This window comes from Vicugna pacos, chromosome 20 (genome assembly GCF_048564905.1).
Source record: "Vicugna pacos chromosome 20, VicPac4, whole genome shotgun sequence".
NCBI lineage: Eukaryota > Metazoa > Chordata > Mammalia > Artiodactyla > Camelidae > Vicugna > Vicugna pacos.
In genome coordinates, this window is record NC_133006.1 from 35,742,939 (window position 1) to 35,768,936 (window position 25,998).

Here is a 25,998-nt window from a genome sequence, read left to right on the forward strand (position 1 = left end):
AATAATATAATGGTACATTATAGCAGAATGTGCCCATACAAGACAACTTGTCCCTAAAACTCTGGCAATACTTTTTGTATAGTGCTATCATGATACCAGCAACTAGAACAGGTCAAGTAGATGCAGTTATTGTACTCTGAAAATGAAAAATAAGCTCAAATAGTTACAAATCTACAATTTAGTTGGGGCTAGAACGAAGGGAAAATACCCTCACTTGTCAGTTCCTTGTAAAAAGGCAATGGAAAATATTTTGCTGGTGTTAAAAATCTAAAATTTAAGCATTTGAAGACAATTTTTTGAGTTATTCTTAATTTGGGGGGATCTGGAGGGAGGGAGGGCACTGAGTAATGCAGCCATTGGCCCTTTTGATGACAAGAATATGCACCAATGCTGTATTTATATGATCGTGGAGAAATTTTAGCTCATTTGGTTATTAATCAGCTACTAGTTCTCCAAAGATTTTTCTCCTTATAAATAAGGAGAAGTTAGGTTCATTTTCAGGACACTCAGGAAAAGTAGATTTTCATAAAATTGAGATTTTAACTGGAAATTCTGATCATAGTTTCAAAATAATAACAAACAATAGCAACAAAAAACCTCTCTCATATCATCTGTAGTCTCAAACAGTATAAAAATTTGAGACAGAGTTAGTAAATATCACATAAATATACAGGGCACAAGGGATATTCTGCACATACTAAAAGAACCTAGAAAATACTGTTGTAAACACAGCAACAATAGGCTTTATTCAGCCAGGACCTCAGAAGAACTAAGCTCAAAATGGACAGGTACTTGGTCATTTACTTACACAGTTCTTTAAAATCAAGCATTATAAAAGAGGAGGGACATAAAGGCAAATTATTACATGTACACAAATTCAGGAAAGAAAAACAAATAGGTGAGCTTAAAATCATGGTTTTGGGAAACCCAACTTTCTAAAAATATATAATACCATAAGCCACAATTATTTTTCAAGGTACTGCTGTTCAGTGGAAGATGAATCTCTTCAATAAACAGTAAGTTTACAATGTTGTGTCAATTTCTAGTGTTCAGTATAATGCTCAGTCATACATGAACATACATATACTCGTTTTCATATTCTTTTTCACCATAAATTACTAAACGATATTGAATATAGTTTCCTGTACTATACAGTATGAACTTATTTATCTACTTCATATATATTAGTTAGTATCTCGAACTCCCAATTTATCCCTTCCCCCTCTGGTAACCACATCATAAACTGACTATACTTCAATAAAATACATTTTTTAAAAAAGGTTAAAAAAAAACAGTAAATATACAATAGTCCAGGAATAATTTGGCAAAATTATTCCCAATCTATACAATATTAGAAAAGTATGTCCACAGGTAATTATTCTACAACATTAGGTAAAATATATTTCTGAATTCCTCTACCTGATGCCAAAAATTTGGTGTTTCATAAGACTCGTAAATGCCGTAAGTCTCAGAATAGCAATACAGAAAAACTATAGGCATGTTCTGCCACAAATACCTTTAAGCCATAATTTAAAACCTGACACCTTTCTCAATATCCCCTATAACTTATCTTATTAAACAGCCACACTGTCATGCAGCACTTGGTGTAAGGTGTACTAAGAAGTACGAACACAGATTCAGTTTTCTTGCTACCTTTACTTGGGCAACGGTGAGTTTAAAAGAAAACTGGTAATTTTTGATACTTGTTTTAAGACATGAATCATGTCAGCCTTATTTTACAAATGGTATGCACCCTAATGATAAAGGAACCTGCTTCAGGTAATACAGCCAACGTGCCAGTAATTACCTGCAAAGGTATCTTGGTAGACAGAACAATACTCATGTACTCCAAAAGGCCATCCCTTCCCAGTCACATAAAATGTAACTAAACCAACCAGCAGTGATGATACATGTGAACCACCCCCCACAAAAAAAAGCTTTACCTTAAGCACCAATATGGAAAAAACCAGACCAAAACATTGTGCTCTTCTGCTTAAAGTTTTAAGTGAAATTTGTTTCAATTAAACGAAAGCAAACTTCTGTCACTCTCAGGATATAATTACATTTACTATCATTCATTGGTATGAAGTGCACCCACTATTTGTCTAAACAAAATTCACGGAGACTAAACATGAACAATGATACAGTAAACATCTTCAAACCTTCATCCCCAAACAAGACAAATACTGCAGAGGAATGGTCACCCTATTTTCAAATTTAAGAAAATCAGCTGAAGTGGGCTTCCAAGCCTAGGCGTATTTGTTGGGTCACCAAATTTTTGAAATTAAGAAAAGAAAAAAGTAAGACTATCTGAGAAATCTGGCATGTATGTTTCCATGGGGATAACTAATCATTGCTTGGATATACAGGGCCATGTTGTCTCCAGGCACTGTTTAATCATTAGTCTACTCCTGTGGTTCTTAATTGGGGCGGCGGGGGGTGGGGGGAGGCAAGGAGGCAGGGGAGACACTTGACAATATTTGTAAATATTTTGGTTGCGACAACTGGGGTGGAGAGGTGTTACTGACATCTGGTGGACAGAGGCCAGGATGTTGCTAAACATCGTACAGTGCACAGGACAGCCTACCATAATGAAGAATTACATGGCCCAAAACATCAAGAGTGCCAAGACTGAAACCTTGTGGTCTGTAACTTAGAACACATGACTCAGAAGAAGCCAGGCTTCGGCCAACAAGCTCTGCTTTTGCCTCCTGTATATATTACTGCTCCATCACTGACTCAGTGCATATATGACCATTCACAGCGAGTGCTCCCAATATGTAAAACAGACTGTTCTTTACGACCAACAGACAGCTGTTTTGCCTGTGTGATTTATCTTGTTCTAATAAAAACAGACGCATTTTGAAAAGCAAATGCCTTGACTTGTTTTAAAGTTCCTAGTTTGTGAGCAGTAGATTCCACTGTAGGAAAGCATTAATCAACAGAGCCAAGCAATTAATCGATTCCAAATGTAAAAAAATGAAGTCATTTATGTATACTGAATGCTGAAACCTCCCCATAAGAACTCCTATTTCACTGAAATGCCACAAGATTTCTAAGTAATTAGTGAATGTCTTTACATTCTTCATTCTGAAAATGTACAGTACCAACTTCTTCTCCCTTTTAGCTATAACATACGGAATGCCATGTCCCAGGCACTGTGTGAATTACTGCACGTGCATTTTGTGCTCACAGCAGTCCTAGGGGGCAGCAACTACAGAAGTTCTCCTTACCATTCTTCAAACTCAGGAAGTCTGCCGATAGGAAATGAGGGCAAATCAAACATCTGACCACAGCACTCACATGCATGAATTCAATCCGAACTCACTTAACAGAATACAAAACAAGAAGGAAAAAAGCCCAGAGGGTATCAAGAATATTTATAATAATTACAGTAATAGCCACCACTTATTGAGTGCTTACTATACGCTAGGGTCAGTGCCAAATACTCTATTTACATTATCTAATTTGATCCTACCACCAGCCCTAAGCGTGGATGCTGTGAGAGTCATCATTTTACAGATGCAGAAACTGAGGCTTACTCTGAACAAGACCACACAGCAAGTGGCACAGCTGGGGTCTGTGTCCTGTAAAATCTGAGAGCCTACACCAGGGGTTTAAACCTGGCTTGCTGCCTGGCTTTGTAAATAAAATGTTATTGGAACATAGATTTATATATATTTATATATTGCCCGTGGCTGCTTTGGGGCTACAACAGCAGAGTTGAGAAGTTGCAACAGAGACCACATGGTTAAAGCCTAGAACGTTTACTTGCCTGGCCCTTTACAGAAAAAGTCTGCTGACACCTGTGTAAACTCAACGCCACCCTGCGCGCCACACTGCTAAGCACTGAAGTCCTTTGCTCTCCACTTCCTGGGTAAGCAGCTTCATTTCCTTTCATTATGACCTCCTGCTTCTATTTTCGTAGCCATCCTGAGGACTAATACCATCCTTCTCTTCAGGAAAGAGCTTGCAGCATGGTAATATTACACAAGTCAAACTTACGGAGTCTGATTACCTCGCTCTGAAATCATTAAGAAGCCAAACAACACACAAAAGCAATGATTGATCATCTACTGGGAACAAGTTACGTGCCAGGAATACAAAAATGAATACAACACAGTCTCGCCCTCTGGGAGCTCCCAGGTGAGCAGGAGAAAAACAGGTACACAGACAGCAGAGAGGCTTTCCCTGCACTACACCCAGGGGCCTGGGAGTCCAGGGAAGGGATATCTCCTCCTGGGCCAAGCAAGGCCTCAAAAGGAAGACAACATCTGAAAAGCAGTTTCTCTTTTTAAGACAAAGGTCTCCATGATAATGAATTAAACAACAGAATTAGGTTTGATTTGTTCAGTAAGTAGAACTATCATTCAGACATGGAATGACAGAGCGAAAAGGAAGTTACAAGCTCAGCCCCTTTATTTCATAGTTGGGAAAACCAAACAGCAGGTAAGCGTCCCCAGTGATGACAGAAGATGACATCGCCCAAATGCCCAGCACCTGCGAGTACATAACACGCTCCAGAAGCTGCATAGCTGGGTACTTAAGGGCGTGACTGTGGAGCCAGATTTGGATTAAGCTTAAACTTCTCTGAGCCTTGGTTTCCTCATCTGCAAAATGAGGTTGCCTTCCGAGGTCATGGTAATACGTGAATGCACATACAGAAAGTGCAAAGAGCTGCCCCTGGCTGATAGTACGTATGAACGTGCGCTTCTGTGAAAATTAAAAATGAGGCCTGGAAATGAACTAAAACTCTAATCTTTAAATGAGCCCACATTCCACCCTGCCCTTCCATTACACCTATGCCCTTTCCACTGGGGGGATGGCCGTTCTAGGCTTTTGTCTTAGATGCTATGGAGTAACCTTCTCTTCAGCCTTTATTTCCTATCGTCAAGACACTCTGACACCTCTTTCCACTCCAATCCTATTGTCACTCGCCTTGGCCCAGCACTGATTGTCCAATCTCTATCACTTGATCTTGCTCGGCGCCCCCCGCCCCACCAGCCCACCTGCAACCAATTCCTCGTGCCTGGTGCCTGCCCCTCCTTGCTCCTGTTCCTGTGAATTCTCCTATGTGGGATTTCTTCCTGACTTCTGCCAGTCTAAACCAGTCCCTTCGCAAACACCCTCCTCCTGGGATTTAGTCTGCGTACTTGCTTGCTTTGGTGAACTCATGGATGCCACTACCCACTCTGGCCTTTAATCAGTGATTCTCAAGCCCTGGGGTGATTTTTGTCCCCAGGGGACACTTGGCACTGCCTGGAGACATTTTTGATGGTCACAAGGGGAAGATGGGTGTATTAATCATGTTTTTTATTTTCTGTATTTTATGATACTCTGACATCCTGAGGCCTGGAGAGACTGCCCCTCCCAGAGCTAGCTAACTCCTAGAGATAGTAAACAACTTGCCTGCCAGCATACTTATCCTTTGTAAACCAAGCAATCCCAAGCCTGTACTTCTGACCTCCTCCGGTGTCTAACTCTCATACACCAAGCAGTTCCTCTGCTCTACATCACCCCGGGCCCGGGTACTGAACAATTAGAAACCACCTCTGCAGCCCTGAGCCCCTCTGCCTCCAGACCAACCGTGGTACTTCCCCACGGGGCCCTGCGTGGTGTGGTGTGCCCCTCCCTCTTAGGAACTGTAACAAACTCTTCTTTCAAAGACACTTGTCTCCGTGTTTGTCCCCTTAACATACTCGAGCAAAACAAGTCCCAGGAACACTTTCAGACCGTAGGTGCTACTAGCACTTAGTGGATAGAGGCCAGGGACGCATGGAACACCACTCCTAACCCCAACAAACAAGCACCTAGTCCAAACGTCAGCAGTCTGGAGGCTGAGAAACACTGGCCTACATCAGATCGCAGGTCTCTGGAGGCCCAGCCCTGCCATATGGTTCCGCCACATAGCCTGACTAGGGAAACAGAAGATGCACCTGATTCTTAGATTAACTGAAGCAAAGATACAATAAATATGAGAGTCTGATTTGCATCGGTTGCCCTTTTAACCGAAAATCACTCAATAAACATGCTTCGCAAAAGCGCAAGTATTTCTTCTCAGTTACTATGCAAATTTCAGTGCCATCAGCTTCTGGTCAGAAAGAAAAATTCATCAACGAACCTCAGGGTTCTGCGTGCGGTTCTGTATTTCTCACACGCGGGAAACGTTCCATCCACGCAGTACTTTCCATGGGAGGGTTCTACAGCAGTACATTTTTCTCTAGGGTGTTCATTCATCATCTGTGACGCTCTCTCACCCTGCCTACCACCCCATCCCACCTTCAGCCGCCTCCCCCCAAAAAACCCCACTGTGTGTGATAAAGTAAGTTTGGGTAAAGAAGTATCTACACCCCATTTTTGAAGTTTCACTATGCCCATGGGCACACCGAGGGCTCAGGGGTCAACTTAACTTTAAGCTCAGTTTTCCAAATTAGTTTGCTCTTGAAATATTTCACACACTATTACCAACTTATGGAGCATGTGTCAGGTGGAACATGTTTTGGAAAACATGTCACTAAAGTTGACAAAAATTTCAACACGGAACTTTGGAACGTGAGTTTTCAAAGTTTCTCACACTGCAGTCAGAGCTGCTCTGGGTCGCTACACAGCAGAGAAGCAGGGCACAGCCTCTGTCACCGTCAGACGCCTTTGGCAGGAGGATCGGTGCTTCTGCAGGTCTCTGTTGGCACAGCCCAGACCCTGGAATTTGGGCAGACCATACTTCCAAATGGCATGGAAGAGCTTGTCTTTTCCGACTTATTACCCTGGACTGGTTCTAACAGTACAGACTGCAATGCATGTAGACACCAGGAAGAAAATTAGTATTTTCCCACAAGCAGTAAGGCTAATTTAAACTTTTGTGTGTTGGGGAGGAGCAAAAGAACCAACAAAATATGTCTATAAGGAAGCAAAGGGAGGGAGTAAATTAAGAGTGAAGGTGAAGATACAAAGTACCCGGATTTACAAAGTACCACTTTCTGACGAGTCCACAGTCCACTCTAACATCTTTTATCCCTAAGTCATACACACATTTTTGCATTTAAAAAAATGGTGTGATACTTATGGATTTAGTTGGATAGCAGAGGGCTGAATTCTGAAGAGGATCTGTACTCCCTAGGGGACCTGGGCCCACCCACTCTGGCTAAAGTTCGAGCAGCCTTTGTCTTTTGGGCAAGGCGCCTGGGTCTCTCAAACAGCCTTCAGGAGACTGCTCTTCAGAGCCGGCCACAGCTCTGTGACCTGTGTGTCTGAACAGGGCTCAGCTGGGTGTCGCGGGGAGGCCACGCGCAGCCAGAAGCAGATGGCGGAGTCGTCTGTTCACCGAGCTCAGGGGATCCCTCTGCTCTTTCACCTTGAGAGAAAGCATCTCTCATCTTCCCAGCCCTACAAGTCACATAGCCTGCCCCGGTCTCCGTCCTTCCACCGTCACCGTGAACAGAGAGGAGAACACGAACTCAGTTCCTTCAACCCTTTGGAATGAGGAAGCCAGTACAAACAGATTTAAAAGCACAAAACCCACTGTGTTTTCTATTTTTGAAAGATTTCCAGAAGCTTCCTGAATATTCTGGAAAAAACAAGTATGATCCTCCTCTCCTTCATCCCCTTCCGCAAGAAGGGAAACAGAGGCTGAGACTAAGTGATCTGCCTGAGGACAGTTTGTGCCAAGGCTACTGGCATCGAGACCGAGAAGCCCGATTCCCAGAGGATGCTTTGTTTCCCTAAACCTCCCCTGGAGGCTGCTAATTCCTTCTCTCTGGTAAACACTGCCAGGAACTGCACTCCTAGGATTTTGCAATAAAAATAAGCTGTGTTTGCTTTCTAAAAGCATGGTGGGAATCCTCCCAGTTAAATCTTAACTTTAATTTAGGCCATGACATTTTCAAAGTAAATTTGTGCCATTTCATTCATGGTGACTTATGTACTTTAAACTAGTAACACACACAGACCCATCCATCATACTTATGGTTAAGTGCGAAGTGTCATTTCTGTTTGGTCCTCAACACTTGCCTATAAATCCAATGGTGAATTTCAACAATGTTCCATCAACAATGTTAAGAAAGAAGCAAGATGGACAATATACCTGATCCAACTTGATTTTGAGCAGTTGCTTTTTTTAAAAGAGGTGATTATTAATGTTGGCATGAGATTAAACATTCCTCTTGAAATAATTTGAACCTAAAATTGTTAGGTTACTACCCATTTATACATGATGCAATGCACATCTTCAGCCAATATACACATTTTCCCCAAAATTAACTCTAGCCTGCGGTATACCCAAACACATACACGCAAAAACCTATTAACTTATTTGGTTAAATCTTATTCATGTCACAAACTGCTCTATTGGAAGTTTCATCATCTTCATAGGGTAAAAATTTGGGATATTTAAATGTCCCATTATGAGCTGACATTTGTATTTTAGAAATCCAATAATCATGGTTTATATATAGGAGTCTTCTAAGGTACTTGTAAGTTTCCTCTTCCAAAGAGTAACTCTCATCTTTGGTCATATCTCTTGTCTTTTATTCCTTGAATATAGATACTCCTTTCTCTATGTCTTCCCTCTTCCGCCTTCTAGAAAAACTTGGGAAAAATTAACCTAGGCACATGGTCCAATGACTACACACTCACCAGTACTCCGAGCTATTCCTATTGTCTTAGCACAAGAAATCTGTATTCACGTTCAAGCTTCCGCCTCAAAGACCGGGGCAAGGGTGGGAAGGGCCCAGTAGCCCATCATTTTCACTTCCACTGCAAATATTAAAATCTGCTCCTCTGAATTCAGTTTTACTTTGGGTAGTGGTGTTCTGACCACAGGCTGCTTAATAGTGCGTGAATAATTCATATCATGGCTAGCTGGAAGCTGCAGCGAACTGTTCATTCTGGACATGAAAACAGTGGAGCTTCGGGCAAGCAAAAAGGTTCACTAGGTGTTCATCTGGGGGATGATAAGCCCCTGTCTGTGGCCTGTTTGGTTTTTTTAAGTGAGCTGGCAAAGGGACCCATCAATCAGTGAGTTGCTGAAATCTGGGGAGGGTCATTCCTGAACGCATGGCAGACCCACCACGGCGCCCACAGCCAAGACCTGTTCTGGAGACATCCTCTCATCAGGTGGAGTAGCCCAGCTTATCAGACAACGACGTTTCCAAACATATAAATGAAACCTGCACTATGTGCTGCCATAAACAGACTTTAAGTCTCTCTAGAAATCAGCCAGTTCTGGTACATGCCCAGCCTGTCGGTGACGGATGGTCGCTAACTGTGTGGCAGATTTCACTCCTCACTTGGTGCCAGGAAATCCTGGTGCCAGCTCTTACTGGGAACACCTTCAGAATCTGGAGGCCTCACTACAATGCAGCTCTCCTGAATAATTCCAACCAACCAGCAATAGAGTCCGTAGGCTGTTACTCCCCTTTTAAAGTTTATTTCCTATTACCTCAATTCAATCAGGCTTTGCGCTTCTCTTTTCTTGCTTGCTCCTCTGTCTTTCCACTTATAATCTCGGAGCACTGTTTTAAGAAGGGCGCATCAGAAGCAGCTGGTGCTTCACTGAAGACCACGGTTATACTTGAAATAACACAAGAACTAAGCTAAGAGGGGAATGGGAGCAGAAGGTTACAGTCCTAAAAATGAAAGTTAAAGAACAGGAAATTTTTTTCCCCTCCCAAGAGTCCTTGCTGAGGTTCCAGCTTGTTCAGAAGATAATTATTTGAGTTTACAATTACTTGGTGGGTTGCAAAATAATTACTGGGAAGGCACAGCTCCATGTGCCAAAACAGCAGAGGCGACTGTTCTAAAGTTCACACCGAAACAGTAACAGAGGCAAGAAGGTTAGCTCTTCAGTGGGGATTAGAAATCCATCCCCTTTGTCACATGCACCAGCCTGAAGCCCACATAAAGGTCAGGGTGGGGGTGGGGACAGCAAAGCTACTCCACCAACCCTCCTTCGATGAGTTGTTTCTTGTCAGGTTGATTTTAATTTTAAATCTGTCCCTCTGCGTACACTAGGACATCAAGGAGCCTTTTAAAAAGACTAAAACTGCAGTTCTGGTGAATGACATGTGATCGGAATCCCTGTCAATTCTAAGATTAAATGCGGTGCCAGGATGGTTCAGCAGCCATATCTCCTAATTATAGGAGCTGTGATCTATCAGGGTTGGGAGGATTTTGTTTGATAAGGGCTAGAGAGTAAAATATTTTAGGGTTTGCGGGTCTCTCGGGCAGCCCCTCAACTCTGCAGTTTCAACGCAAAAGCCACCATGGACAGTACGTAAACGATTGTGCTTGTCTGTGTTCCAACAAAATGTTATTTATGGACACTGACATCTGAATTTCATGCAAGTGTCTTGTGTCACAAAGTATTCTTCTTTTGATTTCGGTTAGCCATTTGTAATTGTAAAAAACATTCTCAACTACAAAACCAGGTGGAGGACTTACAGACCACAGGTTACAAACTCCTGCTCTAGATAAGTTTTAGGCATCTCAACAATCTTTAGCGAAGAGACGTAAATTTATCTCACAGGTGGAAGACACTCAAGACAGAGGTAACTCAAGAGTGGGCAGAGGGCATCAGTGGTCCCTGAGGCTTTCTCATTCTAACCAAACACACTCTTTACCACATCATGTCCCCTTTCACTTTTTAATGAATTGACAGTTTGCTTTCAGTGTTCCTTTCTGCCTGAATTTTCCTTGAAGGAATTACTTTCACATTTAATCAATGCCTTTAAGAAGTTAAATCTTATTGGCCAAAGCAACTAATCTCTTCTTAGAGGGTCATATCTCAGAAGCAGCCAGTCCTGGCTGCACAGGTAGAACTGGAGAGACAGCCCAGGTACAGCAGCATCAGCAGGTGACAAGGAGGAAGCCAGGACCACTGACCCACCGTTTCCTCTTCTCTAAAATGGTCACAACACTATTTCAAACCTTAAAAGGCTGTTCTGATGATTACAACGAAATAATAGGTGCAAATTATAAAGTGTAATATATTTACGTCTAGGTTTTCTGAACTTACTGGCTTTCTTAAATGGACTGAATACTTGCTCTTTGACCACCAATTGATAACCTTCTCACTTTCTCTCTTAATCCTCCAGGGTGGCTATAATCCAGAACACAGATAATAACAAGCACTGGAAAGATGGAGAGAAATGAACTTTATCTTCATTGCTGCTGAGAATGCACAATGGTGCAGCCATTTTGGAAAAAAGCCTAGCGGTTCCTCAAGTGGCCAGACATGGTGCTACTCTCTGATCCGGCAACCTCACCCCTCGGTGCGCACCCAAGAGAAATGGGAACACACATCTACACTAAAACCTGTACATGAATGCTCAAAGGAGTATTACTCATACTAGCCAAAAAAAAAAAAAAACCAGAAATGACAGAGACTGATTAGTGGATAAGCAAAATGTATCATACCCCTACAACGATTCAGCGATAAAAAGAAATAAAGTACTGCTATGCCTTCCAGCGTGGATGAACCGTGAAAACGTTATGGTAAGTGAAAGAAGTCAACCATACAGAACCACACGGTGCCTGATCCCCCTTATGTGAAACGTCCAGAATAGGGAAGTCTGTAGAAGCAAGACATAGATTAGTGGTTGCTGAGGTCCAGGAGAGATAAGAGGAGTGGAGGGATAGACTAAGGGGAGTGAGGTTTCTTTTGGGAGGTAATGAAAATGTTCTAACACTGATTGTGGTGACAGATGTACAACTCTGAATATATTAAAAGTCATCAAATTTATATACTTTAAATAGGTGAACTGTATGGTGTGTGAACTACATCTCAATAAAGCCACTAAAACTCCAATGACATTTTTCACAGAAATTTAAAAAAAAACTCCTAAAACTTGTATGGAACCACAAACAGCTAAAGCAATCTTGAGAAAGAAAAGCCAAGCTGGAGGCACCACACTTCCTGATTTAAAGTGTATTACAAAGCTATAGTAATCAGAACAGTACAGTACTGGCATAAAAAGACATACAGATCAATGGACTATAACACAGAGCCAAGAAATAAACCCATGCATACATGGTCAATTAATTTATGACAAAGTAGCTAAGAATATACAATGAGGAAAGGCCAATCTCTTTGATAATTGGAAAACTGGACAGCTGTATGCAAAAGAATGAAACTGGACCCCTATTTTACAAACTACACAAAAATCAACTAAAAATGGGTTGAAGTCTTAAATATAAGTCCTGAAACCAAAAAATCCTAGAAGAAAACATAAGGGGTAAGGTCCCTCTATTGCACTGCATAGGTTTTGGCAATGATTTTTTAAACTTGCATCAAAAGCAAAAACAAACAAACAAACAAACACACACGCACACACACAAAGCAAAAACAAGTGGGACTACATCAAAGTAAAAAGATTTCACAAAGCAAGGGAAACTATTAACAAAATGAAAATGCAATCTATGAAATGGGAGAAAATATCTGCATCATATAATCTGCTCAGGGATTAATACCCAAAATACATACTCAGCATATATAAATAACTCACACAACTCAATAGCAAAAAAACCAAAAAACAAAAAACCCCGAGGAATCCAATTAAAAAATGGGCAGAGGATCTGAACAGACATTTTTCCAAAGATTTCAAATGGCCAACAGGTGCATGAAAAGGTACTTAACATCACTAATCAGGGAAATGCAAATCCAAACTACAATGAGATCTCACCTCACACCTATTAAAATGGCTATTATAAAAAAGACAAGAAGTAAGTATTGACGAGGATATGGAGTAAAGGGAGCCCTTGTACACTGCTGGTGGGAATGTAAATTGGTGCAGCCACTATGGAAGAACAGAATGGAGGGTCTTCAAAAAATTAAAAATAGAACTACCATATGATCCAGTAATCCCACTTCTGGGTATATGTCCAAAGAAATGAAAAAAAGGGGATATTGATGAGATATCCGCACTCCATTATTCACTGTTGCATTATTCACAATAGCCAAGACATGGAAACAACCTAAGTGTCCATCAACAAGTCAACGAATGAAGATTGGAACCTTCCCATGAGAAAGCAGGAAATCTTGCCATCCGTGACAGCATGGATGGACCTTGAGCACATCACACTGAGTGAAATAAGCTAGACAAGTAAAGACAAATACCACATGGTGTCACTTCCATATGGAAACAAAAAGTCAAACTCAGAAACAGAATAGAAAAGTGGTAACTGGGTTGCAGGGGAAATAGGGAAACGTTGGTAAAAAGGCACAAACTTTCAGCCATAAAATGAATTCGTTCTGAGGATCTAAAGTAAAACGTGATGACTACCACTGATAACACTGTGTTGAATAACTGAAATTTGCCGAGAGTAGAACTTAAATGTTCTTACACACAAAAAGGTAAAGATGAGAGGTACTGGCTGTGTTCATTAACTTGATGGAAGGAATCCGTTCACAATGTATACATATATCAAGTCACCACATCTTACACTTTAAATATCTTACAAAATTTTTCATCAATTATGCCTCAAAGTTGAAATTTAAAAAAACAAATTTAAGCTGTTAAAAAAAAATCCTCCAGGGCATCTTGCATCCCAACCTAGACCAAGTCCCAACTCCTCCACGTGGTAACCAAGGCCCTTCATGACTGACCTCTACCTATTTCTCCAGGCTCCTTCCTCGTCATTCCCAAGCCTGTATGTTCTACCCCAGTCATCCCAAACAACTGGCCGTGCAGTCGCTTTAATAAATGAATAGAGTTACTGAATAGATCAAAAGTTAATATATATATTCAAATGTTGACCACATTTTTAAATGCCTATTATCTGTGCACTCTTCTAGACACTGGCAATACAGCAGTGAAGAGGAGAGACGAGAGACCTCTGCCCTGAGTAGTTTACACCTGATGCCCCCTGTGGGCCTCCTGACCTTTCTCTCCACCTGCTCTTCATCCTGCCCGAGTGACTCTCCCTCAGGCGGCTCTGCCAGCCTAATCCTATGCATCTTCCCTGATGACCTCACTGGTCTCTCTCAAGACGATGGAGTCCCCACCCGTGTCTGGAGGATCCTGAGCCTGCCTCTACGTAGCAACGTTCCTCACTTGACTGAGTTTCTCAAAGGCCAGGAACTCATCCTGATCTCTCTATTCGTACATCATGCTCACTATAGGCATCGATGCTTGCCACGTGAGGTCACAATGCTTGTTACACCTGCCTCTCACACACTTTAAAAACGTCTGTGCATGTGTTTGTCTACCTGTGCTACGTTATAATGTCTCTGAGGGTAAAGACCATTCTATCTTACTGACTTTTATATTTCCAGTGCTTACCCTGGTACATAAAAATGCTTCACAAATATATTGTTGGAAAAAAAAAAGGAATTGCCCCAACATATGTTTCCAGACTACCTCACGACATTTTCCACATTCCACTAATTCTACCTGTGGAACTTCTCTCCTCTCCCAAACAAGCAGTTAAATCTCTTTTCAGTTAAATCGGTTGCAGTTAAATGTGATTTTTTTTTCTCCTTACCAAAATGCCCTTCCCTCTTCATCTAAGAAAACTCCTCCATTAGGTCCTAGTCCAAATATCACCTCCTCTGGGAAGCCCTCCTGCCTTACTCACACAGTTAATGGCCTCCTCCAATAATGTAGCAGTTTACTTTCCTGCTGCTTTAAGGTCCAGACTTCAGAGACAACTGGTTGTTGTACCTGTTGGCACCTGAGGGGGCCCTACACACACAAGCTGCTAATTTTATAAATGAACGTTAACAGAATCAATCAATAGCTCAGTTATGTGAGTGCAGCCTGCCCTCTGTATCTGCAGATACACAAGCCACAGATGCAGAAGGTGGACTGTAGTCATTGCACTAGGCCATTTTACATAAGGGACTTGAGCATCCCTGGACTTTGGTACCCATAGAAAGTGCCTTGAACCAACTCCCTGCAGATACTGAGGGATGTCTGTACATGATACTTTAATAGAATTTTAAGAGTACAACTGCATTAGAATTCCCCAGTTCTATACAGCCCCTCCTAACACCCCACTAAGCCCTTCTTCACCTCTTCACTACTGTCTGAGCACATGCCTTTCTTTTCAGGGTTACTCTCTGCCCAAGTTAGAGCTTTTAGATACATATGCAAATCATTTTACCTAGGAAGAAAAGATTATGATCGCTAAAACTCTAAAATCACCACAACCAAATACTTTTGACATAACATAATGTTGAAGGAGCTCCTCCCCGATCTCACTTTTACTTTACTTGCTTTTATTAGAAATACATGTTTTCACCATTAAATACTGAGTAGAACTGGTGTTTTCATCTTGGACCTAATCCAGGGACGTTTAATCACAGAAGAGACCGAGGAGTACAGTATAGCAGCAGGAAAAACCCAAGACAGAACTGGACTTGGCAGTGACAATACAGAGGCTAGTACTCACAGCTCATACTTCTCGAGCACTTTCTCTTGCCAGGTATCACGCTAAGTGCTTCAAACCAAGTATCTCTTTTCATCCTCACAACTCCATGCAATAGATAATATCACGGTATCCTAGAGCCATTCAGCCAGCAAGTGGAGGAGCCGTTATTTGAGGACAGACAGTGAGATTCCAGGATCCAGCCCTAGACTACTACTAAAGGCTTCTTCCTCCATCAAGGGACAGGCTCTGTTGGCAGCCCTGGCACCAAATGGCGGTTGAATCTTGGAGGGCTGCTCACCTAATCTTTATGCTCTTCAGTTTTCTCACCTGCAAAATGAAGGATCTGACCCACAGAAACGCACAAGGCTTTCTTTTCTAAAGAGGCTGTCTTGCGGAATGAAGTAAGTCAGAGCAACAGAAGTATAATCACAAACCGTTTTTGTTCTAAAAGATACTGGAATCCATTAGAAAACATGTCAAATATTTCTAATCCCAAAAACAAAATTTGGAAATGTGTCTAGTGAGTCAACAGATTAGCCAATTTGTATATGAATACTTGAAGAACAGAAATCATATTTAGTGAAATGAAGACAATCTTGAAATATTGATTAATCACATGTAAAAGGCACTGAGTAGCAGCTGTAATCGATACGTCTTATTTCTAACTATTTACTTTGATTACTTTTTAAATAGGCCATTATAAGATAGAGGCTTCAAAATATTTCTAAAAATTGTTTTTAAAATGTCTTATTCCTATTAAAATTACTTGAAGTTACATCTTAATATATAATTATTAGTGACATTATAATTCCTACAATAATTCCTCACTACTAATAGGCTCAAAAGGAATTCAAAAGAGAATGGGAAATACATATGAAATTATATATGGAAATACCTTGTCTTGAATAGATTTCTCCCTAGTTGATTTTTAACTATTTGTAAATTAAGTCATGTTCCCCTTTGACTTCCAATGTAAGTTCAGTGATAATGTAGTTATGGTTCTTGTAGTTTTACAATGTACATAACTTCTATCTACTTAGCTAAAAATTTCTTCTCATCTATTCCTACCAATGCCAGCCTCTCTATCAAGTAAGTAAGGCAGATAAAATTAAATGTACTAGGAAACTGAACAATTTCTTCTAGTTCTGTATCTTAATAAACCTGGCTTATCAAGACTACACATGTATGTAACACAGACACACACACACATCACAGTTCTCTCTACATTTGGTATGGGTATCATATAAAAAAAATCAACTTGATGGCATAGTGGAAAGCTCTTTAGTTTTAAATACAGACAAGGATTTCAATCTTTGTTCTACTTTTACAATGGGGCCTTTACAATGAAGTGCTATATAAGCTGTTTCCTCATCTGCAAATGGCTTCAGTATTGAACCAAAACAACAAAGATGAAGGAAATACAAACTGTCTTTGGCCTTTAATGGTGAACTGCATTCTATGATTTTTAAAAAGTAATTTTCTATTAAAAAATAAAGTCAGCAAAACATCTTTAGTACTAGTTAGTGGACATCAGGAACGTTGGGAAACAAGAACCACTCGAGTAAAGTGACAAGTGTTAAAATGTAGTTTTAGACTTTATATATGTTCATCTCGCCAGGGAAATTTTTCCTCTTAAAATTTATTCTCTGTCAGCCAAATACTCTTAGTTATATGTTGTCTTTAGGCTGAAAGTTATTAAAATCTGCTTTCAGCATGTTTAAACATATTTTGTGTAAATATATTTTAGATATGAAGAAATTAAGAATGAGACTCAGTGAACAATGCCTCTCAAATTTTCCTTGTGTAAAATTTCAAGTGAAGGCTTTCCAGTTGGACCAGAATTTTCCTTGGTTGCTACTAAATGGCCCCCGTGGTGTTGAATGAGAAAATGAACACATTTATGGTACTGAACACAACGCAGGTATGCCCCACCATAAGAAATGTCCTCCTCCATGGGGCCCAACCAAATCTGTTGGCATTACTACAATCTTTACTACACACTTCCTTTAATAGCTGGCTCTCCCGGCATACAGCAAAGATGACTCAAACTGAAAACAGCTTCTTGAGAACTTAGCTAACAGAACATCCACTCATGACAAACTATCTTTCAAGGTCAATCCTTGCAAAAAGTGAAACTTACTTGAACTTCCTTTCCTTTCTCAGTGGGCAATGCTGCTTTGGCCTTTGGTAGTAAAAGTAGAAGGGTTAAAGCTCCTGACCTCATTTGATTTCAGCGACTAAAGGAGAGCACCACACACTGGAAGGCAGGATGAGTGGGTGTAGAATTCAGCGAAAGTTAGACACCACAACATGAGGTCTCCCCTACACAAGAATCCTTTAAAATTAAAGGCTATAGTCATTCCAGGTGATATGTGACCATCCATAGGTAGCTCCTTAAGATATTCTGGGGGGGTTGAGTCTGTATAGATGGTGCATATTGTAAGCAGCAGCATTGTGTTAATAAGTATACACATCCTTGAGTGTAGATACAGACCTTTCCTGACTGTAGCAACATTCAGAGGTCCTAATTTAAATAAACCCCAAGGTTGTGGAAGTAACCCATTTGAGAAGCAATTCAGTCAACAGAGCGATTTAATAAATATTCTAGCCTGCATCTCATTCTCTGTTACATTAAGTAAGTCTGGCTTTGGATTATCCCGTGAATCCACTTATATTCCATAGGAGTCATCAGCTTATAAACGAACCAAAGGACCAAACACACGCAGTGTGTGCTGCTCACAGGCGGCTATCCTCCCCCAAACCTAACAGGAGCTGCCTTCCTGCGTTCTGTGCGCCTGCCTTCCTCCTGTACGGTGGCAGTTTTCCTCTTGGATGCCTAGTACCATCCTGCACAGCCTCTCCTGCAGTTTAATCAAAGAAAAGTATAATTACGCTAGCAAGACTCTAATTTTGAAAAGACATTAGCCAAGCCACAGTCACTTCATTAAGCTGCACTTTGGCGGCCAGCAAGGAACCAGAGGGAGTGTAAGTAACGTGTATCCTTCCAAAGCGAACAAGCGAACCCCGCCTGGTTGACAGGAAAATCTGCCTGCCCAAGCAGGTGTGAGTGGTCAAGCCAGGCAATGAGCTTCAGGCTGGCCAGTAGCTAATGCTCTCCCTGCAAAATCTGCTGCCTAAAACTTTTCTGAGACCTTCAGTGGCCCTCCAGAGTCTGCTGTGAGCTGCTTCGGAACCGCCTATTGGATCCTGTGAAATGCACCGCCACCCAGGCGAGTCCACATCTGCAGAAGCTTCCGCCCGGTTCTTTCTGCCCAAAGACTCCGGCAGCCCGGCACCCTTTCACCGCCCTGCTTCAGCTCGGATTCGGTGGGGGAAGCTCTTGCTCGCACATACACAAGGCTCACCTGGAAGAAGCCGCTGCACGCCCCCTCCCCCACCTCCCACATTTTGGCCATTAGGCATCCTTCCAAAAGGGGCCAGCAGCGGCACTCCAAAAATCACGGCCATGTTTTACTCTGAACGGACATCATTCAGCAACTCCACAAGTCTCTGGGGCGCTCGGCGCTGTGGCCGAGGCCAAACCACCTCTCCAAAGTGAATTCACCCGAAGCCCACATCTGTAACACAGCCCAGCAAAGCTTATATCCTATCATAAGGAAAGGATGGGAGAACAGCTAAGAAGCCCAGAAAGCTAGTAAGAAAGCGAGTGTAACCATCTTTTTAAAGCTAATAATGTTGCCCCGGACAAATCCCCTTAAACCCCCACCTTTTCAAGAGAAAAATCCCAGAGTTGCCCCTTTAACTGTTTCAAACCCCTCTTTGCGGGGAGCATTTACATTTATGGTCTATATACGGACGCGGTACGAGTTTGGCTCCGGGCAGCACTCTGCAAAGTGCCGGGCGGGCGTCACGCTTGGGTAAAGGGCGGCTGTCCCCGCAGTTCTCCAGGCAGAGACGCCGGAGGTGCCCCTAAGCTGGGGACCAGCAGAACCACCTCCCCGCCTCCCGCGCTCGCCGCCGCCCCGACGCGCCCCGGCACTTACCGTCCCGGGCGTCCTCCCCCCGACTGCAGTTGCTGCAAATGTGTTTGATCTCCTTGCCTAGTTGACAGTGGATCACAAAGGACACGTTGTTGTTGTTGGGGGCGGGCTCCTTCAGGGGCTTCATCCTCAGCAAATAAAAAGCTTTCTTTTTGGGTCTCTGGGCGCTCGCGCCTGGCACCGCGCCCTCCCTGCAGCACCGCGAGCGGAGCGCAAACCTCCCCGGCTCCGCGGCGCGCGTGGGCTCCGCCATCCGGCCCCCGGGCGCCCCGGGCCGGGCGCTGCTCCGGGCGCCCCGCGCTGCCGCTCGCGCCCCGCCGCCTGGCCAGCATGCCCCCGCCACGCCCCGCACCCGCGTCTCTCCAGCCACGCGACCGCGGCGGGGCGGGTCAGGGGAAGGCGCCGAAGGGGTCTTGACCTCGCTGACCTCCCCGCCGGAGCCAATCCGGATCCCGCGGCCGGAGGAGGGTTTCCGGAAGGCGCTCCTCGGTCCCACCTGAGCCGCTCCACGCCCACCCCTGGCGCGGCCTCACGTGCTCATCCTCCCCTGGCAGCCCCACCCCTCCGTACGTCTCAGCACCAGCGATTCGAGCCTGCCGGTTTTGCAGCTACCCTCACTCTCTCGAGCTCCAGAGACGCCAGCCTCCCCCTCCCCCTTTTCCTGAAGCCTCACGCTGCCAATTGAAAGCAAGATGTACCCCACAGAAGGTGGCTGCTCTGGGAGCTCTCGGGGTGCAAGCGCCTCTCCGGGGCCAGAACAAATTACTGTTCTCCGGTGAATCCAACCCACAGCCCTGACTTTAACTGGAGTTGACAACCTGTTACAACATAATTGATGTTTTCACGTTCAGTAGAAATTCCCCGGCCTGAAGGGGGCCTTACACCAGTGTCAGTAAAACTTAGAGCGAACAGGAACAAAAAAGGCTACTTTTATCAATCCTCAGAAACGACCACTTGCAACTTTGGGATCCCAGCTAATTTGGCTGAAGCTTCCCCAGCTGTTTTAGCACAGTGAATAAGATTTATTTTAGCAAGGCCAATTACATCAATCGAGATTTCTAAAGAACAGTGTCTTTAAGATTGCAAATCCATAGCTTAGTAATAAAAGCAACTATAAATTACCATGCCATTGTTTGTTCTACTTTTTTTTTCAAAAAGATACTGTATCTACATAATAATCCTGACTCCGGTATTGTGAATACTGCGTCACCTTTTAGAGAGCTAAGGCTTTGAGAAGCCTCATAACACAACCGCCTTATGTGCTTATTCTGAAAACAGACTTTTGCGTCCCCCCCCCACCCCCGCCCTGAGATTCTGGTTTAGTAGGTCAGGATAGGGCCCAGGAATCTGTAGTTTTAACAAGCTCCCCAGGTGATCTTGATGTAAGGCATAAGTGGGGAAAGAGGTGTTTACAGCCGGGTTTAACTGGTCTGACTCCAAGCTCTATTATTCCCTCAGCACCCCATTCTCTGTGAGCCACAACCTTTGTCCTCTTTTCCTGAAACATTTTCTATTAAAGGATGCACTATCACCACCGATTGTTTCCAGGAACTTTTACAAAGTGAATTTATTTCACATAATACCCCGTGGCTGACATTTCCACCGTTGCTCTCTCCTCCTCCTGGGCAAACTCTACATGTCCAGCTCACCTTCTATGGAAAAGACTCAACTACCTACTGGGGATCTTAAATTACTGTGTTACCATGTGCTTCTGATCACCCCAATTCTCCCACTCGCTCATTTATATCACTTCTCATCTGCAAAGCGTTCTGCCTAAATCAGCACATTTTGAGCTTCATTTGCATTCTGTAGTGAGGAATGCCAGGTGTCCAGCTGCCATGGCCTGCTCTAGAAGGAGATGTCAGGGAATCCTAGCGTTGGAGTTGTGCTCTCTTTAATTACATCACAACCAAGTCTCTTTCCCCATGCCCATCGGGGGCCTTCAGGGACCCCCTCCCTTCTCACTTGGATGACCAGCCAAACCATAGTAAATCTCACTGCTTCTGCTCATGTCAGATTCACTTGGTCCCTGACTAATCATAAGCCTTATCTTGGAGATGGCCAAGGATTCATTGGTTCTGCTAGTGGAGTGTTAGGGGGAATTTATTGCTCTGTGTTAGGGCAAATATTTGTTATTCTCTTTTTCAAATCCTAGATCCCTCTCCCAAACTGTATCACCACCTAACTATCTTCTGAAAAGGAAAAAAAAATTTTTTTTCTTAAATGAATTTCTGAAAAATTGCAAACCTTTTCCACCTTACCCTCTTCCCACAGATCAGAACAGCAGACCTGCATACACCCTGCATGGTCTTGTCAAAACAACAGAGCCTGCAGCAACCTTTTTTCACTGGCTGAATACTAAACCAGACCTAAGAGCTCAGGTGTCTCTATTTTAGTTGGCCACATGACGTTGTAGCATAGAGAACACTGACACGGCCGTCAGCTGAGTCTCAAATATTAACAGGGATGCCCCGCAGCTGTGGGAGCTCTTTATTCAAGTTCAGTGTATAGAAGCCTAATGTGTAGCTCAGAGAGCTGTTCTCTTGTTTGGTGGTTCATCTTCCTAAACAGTCTTCCCTGAGTTTGCAGCTTCTGAATGTGTCGGCCAGGATACCAGCCACATGTGGCTATTTACTTTAAGTTAATGCAAATTAAATGAAATTAAATTTCAGTGCCTCAGTTGCACCAGCCACAGAGTCACATGTACGTGGTGGCTACTGTGTCAGACAGGGCAGGTGGCAGAACGTTTCCACTGTTATTGCTGAAAGCGCTATTAGGCCTTGCTGCCCTTAGAAGATGCAGCCAAACACCTACCACTGAGCTACACCCCTGGCTGAATTTGGAAGCTGAGAAGCAGTCTTCTGTTGTAACAAGGGCAGGTGGGTGGAGAGGGGGCCAGGATGGACGATAACTTAGTGCGGGCAGCATTTTGGAAGAAGATGGCTGTGTCTGGTGGCTTCTGACACCCCCTTTTCTTGGACCCTCAGCAGCCGTCAGAACAGGGGTGCACACAGGTCTCGTGTTTTTTCTTGACCCTGCTCTGTGCCCTGAATGCTACCTCACCGAAGCCTTCTTCCAATACCCATTACTCTAATGTCCCTGTAGCTCCTGGTGCCAAGACGTGTCCTATACAGAGTCTGTGTCTGCTCCATCCCGTAAGACAAATCTGTGCTTAACTGTGATCCTTGTAATTATGGCTCAGCCATTGATAATCATCTCCCTGCAATAATAATGGGAGAAAATGGTCATCTTGCAGCATTCCTACAAAAACATATAGTATTGTGGGATTTTTTTTCACTTTTAAGAAAAAGGAGGGAAACACTGAAGGGACGGAGAGTCCAGAGCACTCTATCACTTACATCAGGGGTTCTGGTTCTCAATGCAAGGCTATGAAACTTGCATGGGATTTTTACCCAGATGATCTAAATGGGAAAGAAGAAATGCAGCTTTTCAAACTCTACCGCAGAATTTGTAGATTAACAAGAACTCCTGGTGATTCAGAGGCATATTAAGTTTTGAGAAGCACTTGCTAGGAATCAGCCTGGAAATAGTATTAATTGCCCACATTTTGTTTGTCCCATAGAAAATACCAGATGGGACCCCTGATATCATAGAGCTTAAAATTTAATAGGAAAGGGTATGCACTCAATGAAAGGACCTATAACAAAACACACTCTGCTGAAAATACGTGTGCAAATTTATAACTAGGAGCAGCCCTGGAGAAATATGCATTTACTGTCTGAGTTGGAGTCGTGTGTAAAGGGAGTTCTGCAGTGATTAATGCAGAAGAGATGGAGCTGTTGAAGGACAATTTCCCTGGGCAAGTTGATCTGCAGTAGAGGGGTGGTGGCAGTAGTGGTGGCAGTGAGCAGAAGGCAAGCTTGTAGGCTAGAAGGGGTTCATGGTGGGGGCAGTGGTGGGGGGAGTCATTAGTCCTGCAGGAGAGTTACACCCAGCAAGGCAAGGTGTGAAAACTGAGCTTTCCAGAAGACACCACCATTAAGATGACAGGAAGGCAACTGCAGACACTGAAACTCCCCAAGTCTGAATGTGACAAACAGTGTGCGATCAACTTGGACCGGAGGTTTGCTCTGCTTTCTGTTTCTCTATGCCCCACCCTACTTTTAATGCTCAATAGTTCTTAGGGTTAAAGGAAGTCAAAATCAAAGTTAAGGGTACAAATTTGGAAATGCTCATATAATGCTTTAACTCTTATGAAAAAGATAGAGTCAAAATACAAAATAGTAATGTCAATACAAAGCAAGCAGTGGAAACATTCAACGAGAGATGTACTTAGAGAAATATCACTACACGTATTTGATGTAAGAGAAGAAAAAAATTTTTTCTTCTCAAGCTATCCATTACATATTCTTCCTGCTTCTGTCCACCTCCTTTCTTGCCCCTAACCTCCCACTGTAGGTCTATGTCAAATCCCTGGAACCCATGAGTAAGACTTTATTTGGAAAAAAAGGTTCTTTGCAGATGTAATTAAGTTAAGGATCTCACAGGAAGGAGGTCTTCGTAGATTATCTGGGGGGACTCTAAGCCCAATGACAAGTGTCCTTAGAAAAGACACAGAGGAGAGATACAGAGAGGAGAAGACACAGGCAGGAGAGAAGGCAATGTGAAGACAGGCAGAGAGTGGAGCGAAGCAGTCACAAGGAATGCCAACAGTCACCAGAAGCCAGAAGACAAGGAATGGGATCTCCTTCAAGAGCCTCTGGAGGGATCACGGCTCTGCTGACACCTTAAATTTGGACTTCTGGTCTCCAGAACCATGAGAGGATAAATGTCTGTTGCTTTAAGCCACCAATTTTGTGGCAATTTGTTACAGCAGCCATGGAAAACTAATACACTCCCTAACTATTAACAATATGTTACATATCTCAGATAAGAAGAGCATCTATTTTTTCCTAAGTTTGATCTAAATGTAATATGTTAAATTCTAAATGTAATATGTTAAAAACCAGAACTGTAAGCTACTCTACAAAGTACAAATCTAAAAACTGCATTAAAAATTACTGCCAAACGGTTCACGGACACAGAATTGTGCTCCACTACTGCTACTTCTGTGTGCGTGTTGTGTGTGTGTGTGTATTGTTTTTGTGTTTGGTGTTTTGCTTTTATTTTTGCAGATGCTGGAATGGAAATATGAAATGGAATGGAAGTAGGCTGTCATTAAGAAGGGGTTACAGCTTCCAAGCTTTTTTATAGTTAGTATAATGCATTTATATTCTGAGCAAGGAGACATGATCAGAGCTGGCTGTGGGAGGCTGGTGAAAATTCTTTAGGCAATTTGGTGACGTATAAGCAGAGCTCGTAATCAGCCCTCGTGCATTGGTACAGCTGTATGGATTGTTTGTGGCTGGTACCTGTTCTAATAGGTCTTTCTGACTCTTCCAAGTTTAGTTATTAAATACTTTGAATGTTACTGCTGAAGATAAAGGTTAGAAACCAGCTGTACTATTGGCAAACCTCGATTCTCCCTTTAAAAGAAGGGCTTTCTACCACAGTGTTTTTCTTCCAACTGAGTTTTAGAACCTACAGCAAAAGTTCTTTTGGTCTTAGCTTTTCCCTTATGATTTCTTAATTCAACCTGGAAGGGTTTTGTTGTAAGAGGCAGGGAGAGGTCAGCAGACTATAGGTTTGAAGAAACAATTTCATGTCTCTGTTTTTAAATGTTTGAGGCATCTGAATGATGTGAGCAGTTTTTTGGTTGTATTTTGGTGGATTTTTAAAATTTTTGCTAAGGGTTTGCTTTTTTTTCCTCCTAAAACTTTGAATAGGAAGCAATTTTACTTCTAGGCTCATGATAATTATGCTTACTAAGGGACTGTTCTGTGCAAATTGTTCTGCAAACATTTAGTAGATAGTAACCTGATGAGAAGGGAAGATTGGAAGCACTGAGATTACAAAACAGGTGGAGAAAGAGGTGACTGAGGGGAAACCATCAGGAGTAAACTCCTGTAGTTTCTTGATTGCAGTGTTATTTTGGGATGTTTCTTTCTTTTTCTGCCTTGCCATGGACAGGAAGAGGACTGGAGTGGTCTAGTTCTTTAGTCCAAATAGGAAGATCATCTCCATCACAGGCCATGCTTTCAGAGTGAACAGAAGTTTTGTGACTGTGATGGAAAGAAGGCAGGTCTGGTAGGAAAATTTCCACAAAGTCTTCTTATGTCAAGCATCTTTAAAGTCCATACTGCCAATATCCAAGGAGGGCTCTCAGTCTAAATTTAAAAATTAGACATCAAATATTTCTGCTTATATCCAGGAAAACATGGAAGAGAAGTTAAGTAGAGGTTGTGGATTGTTAAAGATTAGTGAGACATCTGTTGTTCTGAACTATTAAGTTTCTTTACATTTTCCTCCAAATTATAAATCCAATTTAAACTGAGAATTACAGCTTTATAAATATAGCCTTATGTTTTCTTTTTTGAAACAGGTTAATCTTGGCAGATTTTGACACTTCTGGAATATTTATCTTATAGAAATGAAAGCATCAAAACAGAAAGATGTTGTAAATCTATAACATAGGCTGTTTACACTGCAATAAAATAAAGTTCACCAATAAAGAAATGGCCACATAAATTATGGTATATTTATATTATGATGCCACTAAAAATAACGAGTT

The 25,998-nt window shown here is 42.5% G+C and overlaps 1 protein-coding gene across 9 annotated transcripts in view; it reads right to left on the reverse strand.

The window, feature by feature from the left end:
• The window catches only part of PHACTR1 (phosphatase and actin regulator 1), a 466,583-nt gene that overhangs the window by 183,372 nt on the left and 257,213 nt on the right, over positions 1–25,998 (reverse strand). For 2 of the 9 annotated variants that reach the window (XM_072945663.1, XM_072945659.1), the window contains exon 1: positions 19,371–19,836. The exons of 5 other annotated variants lie outside the window; for them this stretch is intronic. In XM_072945663.1, the coding sequence (XP_072801764.1) occupies positions 19,371–19,620 (250 nt within the window). In that variant the 5' untranslated portion in view covers positions 19,621–19,836. Of the gene's footprint in view, positions 1–19,370; positions 19,837–20,065; positions 20,123–25,998 lie in introns of those variants that run through there. 2 more of the 9 variants (XM_072945665.1, XM_072945661.1) reach the window with 2 other exon arrangements.